This window comes from Drosophila rhopaloa, unplaced genomic scaffold (genome assembly GCF_018152115.1).
Source record: "Drosophila rhopaloa isolate 14029-0021.01 unplaced genomic scaffold, ASM1815211v1 contig_115, whole genome shotgun sequence".
Classification (NCBI taxonomy): domain Eukaryota; kingdom Metazoa; phylum Arthropoda; class Insecta; order Diptera; family Drosophilidae; genus Drosophila; species Drosophila rhopaloa.
In genome coordinates this window covers 19,209,910-19,222,077 of record NW_025334990.1, presented here as the reverse complement: position 1 = coordinate 19,222,077, position 12,168 = coordinate 19,209,910, and the positions used below count along the sequence as shown (strand labels likewise).

General features: G+C 41.0%; 1 protein-coding gene across 3 annotated transcripts; it reads right to left on the bottom strand.

Moving 5' to 3' along the window:
* Positions 1 to 92: 92 nt before the first annotated feature.
* Positions 93 to 10,596, bottom strand: LOC108047945 (diuretic hormone receptor). Of its 3 annotated transcripts, none has more exons than XM_017128372.1 (12): positions 10,240 to 10,596; positions 4,449 to 4,846; positions 2,472 to 2,589; positions 2,215 to 2,416; positions 2,063 to 2,159; positions 1,910 to 2,003; positions 1,691 to 1,851; positions 1,522 to 1,632; positions 1,277 to 1,462; positions 1,093 to 1,217; positions 843 to 893; positions 93 to 361 (listed from the first exon to the last, which is right to left on the bottom strand). In XM_017128372.1, exons 2-12 carry the CDS (start codon positions 4,665 to 4,667, stop codon positions 265 to 267), a joined length of 1,461 nt encoding a protein of 486 aa, XP_016983861.1. In that variant the 5' UTR covers positions 4,668 to 4,846; positions 10,240 to 10,596; the 3' UTR covers positions 93 to 264. The 3 variants fall into 3 exon arrangements, with proteins under 3 accessions (XP_016983861.1, XP_016983864.1, XP_016983865.1); XM_017128375.1 differs by lacking the exon at positions 93 to 361 and adding an exon at positions 414 to 591; XM_017128376.1 differs by lacking the exons at positions 93 to 361; positions 843 to 893 and adding an exon at positions 414 to 591.
* Positions 10,597 to 12,168: the final 1,572 nt, after the last annotated feature.

Below are 12,168 nucleotides of genomic sequence, written 5' to 3'. Positions count from 1 at the left end.
ACGAGGTACTTAAGATGCTATTACACCTTTAAGTGGTGAGTTTGGAGCACTCCGGTTGACTTTGTGCCACTTTGCTTTGTAAACTTCTATGAAGATGAAATAAAGATGTAATGAAGATCGAAAAGTCTTTAGCAGCAAGCGCTTTCATTCTATCTGGAGATAAATTTGCTCTAAGACACAGAGTGCATTATTTCGAGGCAGTTAAAAAGCAGCTGAAGCGCAACAAAGTGGACTAAAAAATTGCCCTTCACAAAAGAAAAATACCTAGACAAAATCTGTAATATCGATGCTGTGGTAGCGTTGAAGAGATCCCAATCGCGTGTGCGGCGAAGGACGGAGGCAGATCACACATTCCTCCGTGCTGAAAATCAATTGCAATTAATAACAAGCGTAAATAAGTAAAGAATCTGCTGTTGGTTTATAAAAAATATAATACTTTAATCCGAGCGCCTATGTTGTAAACTATCATGCAATACTTAAGGACAAAACAATATGCTCTACATGTGTGTGGGAAATCTCTGTGTCGTATACATATTTGTGTGTGCTGTTCATTCATAGTGTCCGGTGGGTACGGGACTTGTTGAAGTCAGTCTACAAGAAACGATAAACAGAAAAAGAGGAAAACCCAAATCAGAAATATACGGAAATAAAAAAGTAAGTACAATATCGAAGACAATCATGCTGAGTACATTTACAAATCAGGTTTAAAATAGGAAGGTGCTAAAGGTCATTTGTATTAGTATTTTAAGCGAAACGAGTGCAATTTAGTTTTGGAGCTTTTGGTTGGAGGAGGCGTTTTATAAGAGAAAGAAAGCATATACATGAGCATTGCGTATACGCACCGTAGACTTTCGGTTCGCGATCTCAGCGAGTAGTCTTTTGAGGCGCGATGCCTGAAATGGAAATTAATTGGTTAAATGACAACAACGACGACAACAGCGAACAACTAAACTAGCAGCCATAGCCACATGAATTAGATAGTGCAAAGTGTAAAGCCAATATGTCAAGAGCCGGGGATATATATTGTCCAACAACAACAATGCGTTACAATGCCAAATGAGTGCAGTCGCCATCAATGATTGGTTAGCCCACCTGCGATTCTTGATGGAGCTGTTCCGGTGGATATTCCTGCTCTCGCGCCATCGGTTGAAGCGATGCCTCAGCGTCTGGCGCACCTCTGAGTTTAGGAAACAGTAGAACAGCGCCACAAAGAAGCCCTGAAAGAGCATGGTTATTAATGGTTACCGGCATGAAGAATGAGTCGAATCCAGCTTACCTGCGTGCTGAGGAGGAAGGCCCTTATGGCATCGAAGAGATTGCGACTGATGCCGTGTTCCGGGCCAGTTAGCACCACCAGATAGGTGATCCCAAAGAGAGGGATCAGCACCAGCAGCGCCTTCGAGGCTTTATAATACTGTCGCGTTTCCAGCGTATGAGCAGATCGCAATTTAGTGATGAGTACCTACGTCACAAATATCATATAGTCAATTTTCTCAGGCTAAAAATAAAATGTATACTCACCCACATGATGCGTATGAGAAATACTAAATTAACAAGCAGAGCCAGTGAGGCGGGTCCCTTAGTAATCCAGTCAATGTGAGACTCACGCATCCAGGCGCAGTCAATTTCCAGCTTAAAAAGATCATGAATAAGTTAAACAATACCCCCTGGGCCAAATTATAAGACCTACCCCATTAAAATGCTCATTCTCGAGGTGTGGGGCAAATGCCTTGGCAATGGACCACACTAAAATGCATATAGCTGGGCAGCCCCAGCCTATCAGGGCGTAGGTAATAAAGCTAATGTTATCACTGGAGAACGTTTGCACCACCAACGTGTACAGATAGAGGCCTATATAAAAAGCGAATGATAAAACAATCAGTTCAATTGATACCGCCTTTGAACTTACCCTCCACAAACATCCAGAAAAAGTTTGTTAGGTAGAAGTATTGGTACATGATGACCAGCGTTATGCAGCCAGCCTGACTAGACTCTGTTGTTATCTAAGCGGATATTATATTTGTTATTTGAATAGGAAGTATATATTGAGACTTATACATACCACTTGCAGAAACAAGGTGAGAATCCAAAGGAGGGCTGAGGTGGAATAGGCTACGAATAGATTCGCATGAATGGTGTTTCGCAGACAACGCAGATCTCTGAAAATTTCCCAACTTGGAATTTATGAAATTGATATTTGGGAGCGGGACTCACTTAAAGCTGAGGAATATGATAAGAGCCACCACCAAGGTGGCAAAGCTTAGGAAATAACCACAGGCATATATTATAGTCGGCAGTTCGACATTGGGTGAGAAATCCGGCACTACGGGTATGGAACCTGAGTTCTGATGACAACGATCATAGTCCGAATAGCGATCCCAGGTTCCGTTCGCAAAACAAAAGCGAGTGGCGTTTTCTGGGGAAACAAAAAAACATTATTTTAAGTTGACAATCGAACCTTAAACACCCACCTGTGGTGTCGTAGTGCACACCCTTGAATTCTTCGAAACAGGGTAAAACAGCCAGGCTGCCGGCATTTGTGCGGGGCCAACACAGAACCGAATCGAACGAACTGGGACATTGTAAAATCTGTAAAAACAACAGTCGATTTCAGACTATGAATACACAAAGATTGGCAAAGAAAACATAGTTTAGGAAATCTAGGGTAAACATTTACAACCATTTAGTGCTGATGCCGCACAGTAATTAAGTTTCCCTTCTTGGCTGCGCTCTATAAACGAGCCTGACCTAGCCCAAAACCATTAAATCAGAGTACAAGAGATTTATGGGCGAAAACTGACACAATATCTTGATGCCTACATCTCTGTGCTGTACTTTTATAGGTCTGACGCATGACATATGAATGTATAGTAGATTTTCCTTTAATCAATTGAGTTTCCAAATTTTATACACATACGCAGCGTGGGCCATCCAACAGTCTATACCCAAAATAAAAAGAATCACCCGAGGGGTTGCTACCGCTTTATTTATATATTTGCAATGGCGTGCTAAACAATTTTATACAGACGGATATACAAAGTATATATTAATGTTAAGTATACGACCGTGCGATTGTTTACCCAGTCTAGTTCGTACCGCCAAATTATCGCGGAAGGTGAAGGCAGCGGTGCTAGAAACAGAGCTTCCATTGATATTTTTATTGGCCTTATCAGGTGACGCCGAAAACCCAAGACTCGTCGATGAATTTTTGTTTCAAAATTGTCAATTCATTTATGGCTTTCACTGATAAGCTTAAGCTTTTATGACATCTAATGCGATCGGACTTAGCCACGCGACAAAATGAGCTGTCAACGAATAAGCCAAACACGACTGGGAACTCCGCCAATATTTGTCTTTGCACTTTTTATTCTCACTCATTAGGCTCTTCATTTGGCCACAATCATGAGGCATTCGCTATGACAGTTCCAAGGAATAACGCCCTTGAGTTTCGGTGCCTCCGACTTTGATCGTGCATTCGGGATAAACAAAAACGCCCAAATGCAGCCTCAAGTGGGTTTCCTTGGGTCTCATTTTGTTTACAGCCAAGAGGAATACATAAATAAATTTCTTGTTAATTTTCCGGAAATAAAATGCAGCCTAAATATTTTCAAAAAAATTAATCTGAAAGCTATCAGCAATTCAGTCGCCTTCGTTTCCATGTTGAACTCACAGTGGAAGAGATTGACAGGCGAATGAATGGAAGGCAATTAGTTTAAGCAACGAGATGGATCAATTAGCGAGTGCGATTAATTGGGATAAATGTTCATTTTCCAAACAATGGCTAATTAAAGAATATTTATAGATTTCCTAGTTTCTTATTTTGATTGCTATAAAAAAGGTTTATTATTCAATTGAATAAGATGAAATGGTGCAAACATAAAACTTTGTGCCAAAGTAAGTACGACCGCTATTTCTCGCTCTTACTTTGGTTTTTAATCTCACAGCTTGTAAAATAAATAAATAAAACCTTAGAAAATTTTTAAAGCAGCATAATAAGAAAATTATAATATTATGTGAGAATACATTTGCTTCTAGAAATACATCGATATTTATATCTATCTTGGAGGCTTCTCAATAAGATTTCTATACTTATAATGCATAAAAAAAGGAATATTATTTAATGAATTAAAATGCTTTGTTGTGGTGTATAAAAGTTCTCATTTAGAGGCGCCACATATTTTTTAATAAGTGTTTATTATTACTAAATGGCTATAGCATCGTTAAAATATTATTACACAATTTTAAATGCATTCTGAAATGGATTAATATAGTCAGCCAGCTTGAACAACTTTTATATCTACTACGGTTTAGTGGGGCGTTAAATTACTGAGTTGGTGGATTCACATACGTGTCAATTGCCACTTAATGCTACACATTGGTAAAATGAGTGGAGTGCTTATGCCTCTTTAGACACTCGGCCCCACCCATCCCCAATCCGCAGGACTCACCCGCTCGCCACCAGCTGTCAGTGCCTCCAGGTCCCCCTGTTCCTGACACTGCTGCGTGCGATTGTGGAGCAGCGCCCCACTGTGCGGCTGCTGGGCGCCAATTAGGGCGCTGGCCCGCTGCAGCATGTCCAGCGAGAAGTTGGCGATGACCTTGGCCAGGTCCTCCTGCGAGGCGTCATCCAGGCTGTCGACCAGAGCCCGCAAGTCGTCGTCGGCCATGTGATGAAACCAAGGGCCGGGATGCCGAACTTTGATGGCTCCTCGATGAGAGATGAGCGATGAGCGATGGTGCAATATGGAAGACAGCAGGAACCTGTCAGCGAGGCGTCTCCGCTCCTGAACTCTGGCACTCCGCGGGCACTTTCTCTCTCCGCAGTGCGATGCGCAATTAAACGAATCTGCTCAAATAAACCGGGTGTGGGTGCAAAAAAGAAAGAAACATTCGTTATCAGTTAAGGTAAAGAGTCTTCGCCACCGAAAAAAATCAGATACCGAACCAAAGGAACCCTGATCCCACAACCCAAAAGCAGCCTCCGTTTACTTAAATAGACATATAGATATGCTATATATTATAAAACACTTTATTTGCCGCTGGTTAAATATTGTGGTTGCCGTGACTCAAAAAAGTATAGAGAAGGCCAAAGCACAAGGGTCCATATTGTGTTGATTGAGGAGAATAAATAAAGCATCCTAAACATCTACTTGCTCACTAGTGGGTAATTTTCGGAAAAATACTCTATTTCTTCGAGGGTGAGTTGTTTTCGACTTTTTCGGTAAAGTATACAAATTATAAAAAATCTGTTCAAATAGTACATGAGAAAATCACGTGCCTGCGTCTGCTTTATGGGGAGTGGTTCAGATTAAATGTAGATAACTACAGCACAATCTTTATGGACAGCGGAGTGGGTTTTTGATGGGTAACCGAAAGGGCAGGAGCGAGGTGAAATACTTTTCCGCGGTAAACACTCCGTAATTGAATAGCTTATATGGCGCACGGAACTAAAATCGTTCCAGACCGTATGTCATTATATTTTGGCCGCACACCCCGATTAATTACAGGGTCGCCCAGCCATTAGATCCCAATTAGCTGCAATAATTCTAGCCGCTCGATAATGCTTTCTGTAAGCGCTGTCGTAATGGAGATTGCAAAGTGGAGATAAACTTTCCGATTTACACAGGTGAAAACGGGTTCTGAATTCTACTGAAATGTGTACTTTAATTTAAAGATCTGGCCATTTAATCTTTGGCAGTTATTAGTTTTAAAGGACATGGGGTTCCATTGCTTTGAGGAACATATAAAAACTTCAGTCACGCATAATCATTACATTCAGCAATTAAGCAGCAAAGTAATTAAACTAGTCCGGCGGCCGTAACTTTATCTGTTAATTGTGGCAGGGGAGTCTGTGACAGATGTGTAAGCCAGGTGCATGTGCGTTGTGCGTTTCCACCTGGCAACGTGCTGTGTACCTGCTGAAGGGGCGGGCACCCTCCCCTCGCTGTGATTAAAACAAAGAGTGTCAAGTTATTTATTAATGAACAAATACCATGGCAGCGAGCTGCTCCCGGGTCGCCGACTCATCACATCTCATCTCGGCACGACTCACGCACAAAGCTTTAACCGCCTTAACTGCTGGAACCGGTTGAGGTGATGGGCAGGAGCTTAGTCAATGTCAACTTGGGTATGAGATAACAGCGGCTTTCTGGCCCTGCATATGCTGGCCATATCTGCGAGTGTCAGGGTTCGGGGTTCTGTTGAGTGGGCCATCTTGGCCATGTCCCACCAGCTAATTACGCTCTATAAATAGCCCCAACCACTTTGATCTCTGGCACGGGGTAGGAAATACCAGATGCACCTGCAGCACGTTGCCAGCTAAAGAATCCGGCTGAGAAATTCAACGTGGGCGGTTCTCTTGTACCTTCTATTCTTATTCGCTCACGCTGGAAATTTGTTCTTTTGTTCTGTACTTAAAATGTATTTTAAGTACCTCCCATTATCGGAGGTGGATTAATATTTGTATTGGAACCATGATTTGAACATGAAATGTTATCTTCTCTGCGTAGGGAATCAATTAAAATGAAAACAGATCCTGGGAATGGCCTCCCACTCCTTCTCCACCTCCCCAACAATCCCTAATCTCATCTGCCCCGCTCCCTTTTCCGTGTGCAAATATTTGCCTTCAATCCTGAAATGGCCAAACATCTGGCATAGAAGTCGTCATGCCACAATCTTAAGCTCTCCATCCAAAAAGAAGCAGCGATTTATTTATGAGCTTGGCAAACAAGCGCATTATTTGGACGAGCGCGTGCTTGTGGTTATCGCCATGATGATGAACATGATCATGGCAAGAATCAGCATCCGTGTCATTTGGAGCCAATGGAGGGGCGACTAATCTGGCCTTAAATGCGCCACAATTAGACGCCCAGCAGTCAAATAAACATTTCAACTGTTTGACCAATGTAAATAATAATAGTGCCCAGTCAGTTTTTGCCAAATCGTGGGCAAGTCGTGTTTGCCGCTGGTGCAACAGGGCGTATGCCTAATATTCGCTGGCCACTGCACACTGCTCTCCAATTCGCTTTTCTACTGCTGCTCTGATGATTTATGGAGTGTCAAAACAAATGAAAATTAATTGGCAATCGGCATGTGGGCAATGGGAAGGCTAACGAAGACGGACATGCAATCCGAAACATGCGCGATAGGCCATCAAAGTCGTCCGATTAATATAGAAGCCATTGTACTGGAACTGCAGCAATATCATAATCCTCAAGAACTTCCTCATATTTTTAAGTATTATTTAAGAGGCAAAAATTACCTTCTGTTTTAAATAATACAAAACTAATTGAAGACTAAATGAACTATATTTTTAATAAATTACATCCCAAAATAATATTATACATATTAATATTATTATGCACAAATTTCGATCAGTGCAAAGTTTTATTATCTTTATATCAATCACCAATGCCAAATGACAGTTGGCCTGCGTGATAAAAACCACGTAAATTAAATGTACTGAAAAGTACGAACAGTAATAAAAATTATGGGCCAGCAGGAAGGCAGAAGCTTTATGAATGAACGAGCCCGCCCAGCGAAGCGTGTAGAAGTCAGAAGTCAGCGGCGGCGTCAGCTGGCGGACAAATCAAACCGAATCGAATCGAATCGCATGGCATCGCATCGCATCGCTTCGAATCGAGGCGAATTAAATCGAACTAAATGGAATGGCAGGCGCAGTCAGGCGCTATCATATCGATATTTATGGTTTTGGCCGGCTGAAAGCAAATAAATAGAAAGATTCCGAGCATCGTCATCCGCCGTCATCCTTATCCTCTTGACCATCGCCCCGTGAAACAAGGCAGTCTAAGGCCAAGCAAAACACACAGACACCCACACACGGACTCGGGGAAAGTTTACAAATTAAAAGTAAATTGAAACGAAACCAAACACAACCAACAAAAGAGAGAGATCTGGGGCACAGGGCGTATGAGCAACGGGGACCAATATCCAGCATACGCCGCGTTGCCAGACGACTTCATTTCATATGCTTACTAATTTTATTGGCTTACAACGGCATAACAAATTCTCAAGATGCTTTGAACTCGCAGAACGGTTTAGATTTGCAAGGGGGTCGTAAAGTTGTTTTATGCCCTACCCAAACAGAAAGTTGAATAAAGTAAAAATAAAACAAAAATATTTCCCTTTTCATTCGCAATTTTCATACAAGTTTGGCAGCGGTGCTGCGGGCATTTTTTTGCCTGTTGCATGGCAGGTGAAGTGAAGTGGGTGGTCCTAGGTTCAGGAGTCATGGAGATACACATACATTCTCGTGCATTAAAATGCCACCCACTCACGGACGCGCCCAGATACATAAACATGATGTAATTTTAAAATTTCATGAGTTCATGTAAAGTTTATTTTATCTGTTTTATGGCAGCAACGCCAGGGGCACTGGATGCAGAAGGGGTAGATAGGAAAAGATAAAGATACAGGTAGTCAGGCAACCAGCATCATGGAGCGCAAACTACGACCAGCTGCTATAGGAGCAATCAATACGTATTAGAAAATTCAATTAGCTAACTGCAAGAGGGAGAAAATCGCTGTGCAAACAGTGGATTCAAAGAGGGAAACATAGAAAAAAATACCTGAATAATCGTCATCAATTTGCACATCGAAATAGCACTACATCCATTTTCTGAAATGAAAATGTTATTTCTGAATATAGGCTTTTTCTATTAACTGATCCTAAAATGATATGTGATTAATTAAATTTGATTTTGCTTCTGTTTAGACATTTTTGGGAGTTGTATAAGGAGGGGAACATGAATTTAAAGGGCAATGGAACAATGTCAGTCACTTGCAAACACACAATGTGCATTTAGAGTTAGTGGATCGAACAAAAGCCTCTTGAAATTGGTGCACTTACATTCGAAAGCCATTTGCTAATTTTAGCCCACCCCCCAAAAGTTTTCCCGCACTCTGGCTTCGCCATCTTACAATCGAGTATAATTAAATTTTCGTATTTACTTAACAATTCATACTCGAGAGTCGCAAACAACTTGCGCCCTGCTGAGTCCCGAACGCACTCTGTTTTTTATACCCTGTTTACCTTTTGGGAAACGTAGCGAGGGCGGCCTAATGAATCGGGGAGGGCGTGTGGAGCTGGCGAATATAAAGGGTGAATATTACAAATGTTTATCTTTGCTCAATGGCAACAACACCGTGTGGGCGTGGGCGTGGTGCAGACTGAAATATGCATGAGAGAAGAATTTTGCAATGCAGTTCAGAGAGCAAGAGGATGCCCATCCTGCCGGATAAGAATTAATTAAAAAATCCCACTGCAGGATGCAGGAAACAGAGAATAGGAGGAGAATGGTGGGTATGTAGAGGCGGGACATGATGTCCCCAAGCACCTCGAGGCTCTCTTTATCCGGGAAAACGATTCGTAAACATGCAAATGGAGCACAAACATTTGCATATATGAGATAAAACCAAGGAAAGGCGGAACAAGCAAAAAAAAGCAATCCTATACAGAGAAAACAACCATTTATAGTTAGCTTTTAATTAACCTACGTTAAACGGTTCTGATCCTAGCTGGAATTCCAACGATTAAAATATAGTTTTCACTAAAAAACAACATTTTAATTATAACAAAAAGAAATGTTTTATGGTTTTAGCGGTTTTGAGTTAAATGTTTAAACTTTGAAATTATTTGCCCAATCATTTATTTAAATAAAGTATTAAGAACATATCTTTGGAGTAAGCTGATTAAATAAACTTTCATAGGAAGCTAAGGCAGACCTTATGTCAAAATTGCAAGAAATTTTCCAAAAACAAAATATTTGCCAAATAAACTAAAATTGTTGGATATGTAAACTCTATTTTTTTGTGCGTAGTCAACATATATATATATATTATTCCCTGTGCACGTGCCCCTCCCCCTTTCACCTCACTAATTTGTTTTCGCCTTTTGTGAAGCTGGCAGCGGATAATCCGACGGCCATTGAGTCTAATCAGACGTTTATTCTTCAATTTAAAGTCTATTTGCGGACTTCTCCATTGTTTGCTAATGGGAGCAAGCTGCTAAGTGATCATCGCCACTTGGTTTTGATTTGGCTATGGATGTGGTGGTGGATTTGGAACCAGTGCGCCACCCGTGGCGCTCTGCGGAATGTTTTTATGGCCCGGCAGTGCGGTATTTGCCCAATTCGTTATGCACCGGCCGAGGAATGGATCTTTTGGGATGTTTGGGATCGTTTTGGGGGTCAGGGTCCCACGCTTTTTTTTTTTTTGCACCTCTTTTCTTCTTCAGAGCTTTAAACGTTTATCGCCTTTTTATCATTATCATTTATTTGTTTGCATTACTTAACACGCACGCACGATCGGAATGACACATTATAGAAACTTGGAAACACTTTTAATTTTAGATGACCCCGAATACTTCCCGAAAACACCAAACGATTCGAAAATATAACAAGAAAACAGCGAAATTAAGTCGAGTTACGGAATTAAGCCTGCGGCGCTTGTGTTCTTTGGATGCTGCGCTCTGTGCGAGACGGGGAGATGGCGAGATAATCGGGGAGCATCAGCCGGGCCGAGATTACGGGTAGTCCAAAGGGACACGGCGACGACGGCACACGCGTCCAGAGGCGGCCAAAGACAGCGCCAAACTGCGGCCAACGGGGCGTATGAAAATGCGAGCTTTGAGGAAAAGCACACCCACACAGCTAGAAAGCCGCCCACACCGACACTACAACAACGCAGGATACAACACCACACCAGTTGAAGCCCACTACCGCAACAAGTTGAAAAGCTCTGCGCTCGCAGAGAACAAAACAGGCGAGAGAGCAGAAAGCAGAAATCAAAAAGCTCCCGATGAGACCGGCGTTTTCTGCGGTATTTGCATTCAATTGGCGATTGCAACGATTCTGTTTCTGATTGCGATGGCCTGTCAGCTGCAATTGACACTCAAGCTGAATGGGCCGCCAAATGGGGTTTATCCACTTTTAACGAGAATAAGACATTTAACACCCTGCGGCTTAGCAAATACTCAAAGGGTTTTCGACTTGCCATTTACCTGGTTATCTGATTATAGCCACTACATCACATTTTATTTCGGTTTTTTTGATCAAAACCCTGGGAAATATGGCCACTTGTTGGAATGAAATACTTCGTTGAATTCGTTATAAAATTTCCAATCGGTTGGCATTCACAGCTAAAAAATTTCAAATCAGTCGATTTTTGGCAAACATGGATGATGTAACCCCTTATAAAAATGCCAAAATCCGGAGATCCGAAAAAAAACACTTTTATTTCTGTTTTTTGATCAAAATCCTGTGAAATAGTGGTCAAAAGTTGGAATGTCCTACCTCGTTGAATTCGTTACAAAATTTACAATCGAGTGGCATTCAAGCTAAAAAATTTCAAATCAGTCGATTTTTGGCAAATATGGATGATGTAACCCCTTATCAAAAATGCCAAAATCCGGAGATCCGGAAAAACCCACTTTTATTTCGGTTTTTTGATCAAAACCCTGGGAAATAATTGTCACATGTTGGAATGCCATACCTCACTGAATTCGTTATAAAATTTCAAATCGGGTAGCATTCACAGCTAAAAAATTTCAAATCAGTCGATTTTTGGCAAATATGGATGATGTAACCCCTTATAAAAAATACCAAAATCCGGAGATCCGGAAAAACCCACTTTATTTTCGGTTTTTCGATTAAAACCCTGGGAAATAATTGTCAGATGATGGAATGCCATACCTCGTTGAATTCGTTATAAAATTTCCAATCGGGTGGCATTCACAGCTAAAAAATTTCAAATCAGTCGATTTTTGGCAAATATGGATGATGTAACCCCTTATCAAAAATGCAAAAATCCGGAGATCCGGAAAAACCCACTTTTATTTCGGTTTTTTGATCAAAACCCTGGGAAATAATTATCAGATCTTGGAATGCCATACCTCACTGAATTCGTTATAAAATTTCCAATCGAGTGGCACCCTAAAACACAATCCCATTGAAAAACGAATTTTTGTTATGATATAAGATTATTTTTTATTTAAAACAATGTTTATTATAAATAAATAAAGATTGTACTTTTAAGATAAAATACATGCTATGTGCTTATATTTAGAAAGATCTTACCTTAATCTTATGCTAACTTATAATAATCATTTTATGTACGAAAAACTAAATTCATTTATTATTGATGTTTCAG

Bases quoted from the DNA above. Each gene is read 5' to 3' on its own strand.
- LOC108047945 (XM_017128372.1), bottom strand. From the start codon at position 4,667: ATGGCCGACGACGACTTGCGGGCTCTGGTCGACAGCCTGGATGACGCC. The intron at 2,417-2,471 runs GTGGGTGTTTAA...TTGTTTCCCCAG, and splicing joins TGTGCACTACGACACCACAG to AAAACGCCACTCGCTTTTGT. The intron at 1,463-1,521 runs GTGAGTATACAT...TTTGTGACGTAG, and splicing joins TTCTCATACGCATCATGTGG to GTACTCATCACTAAATTGCG.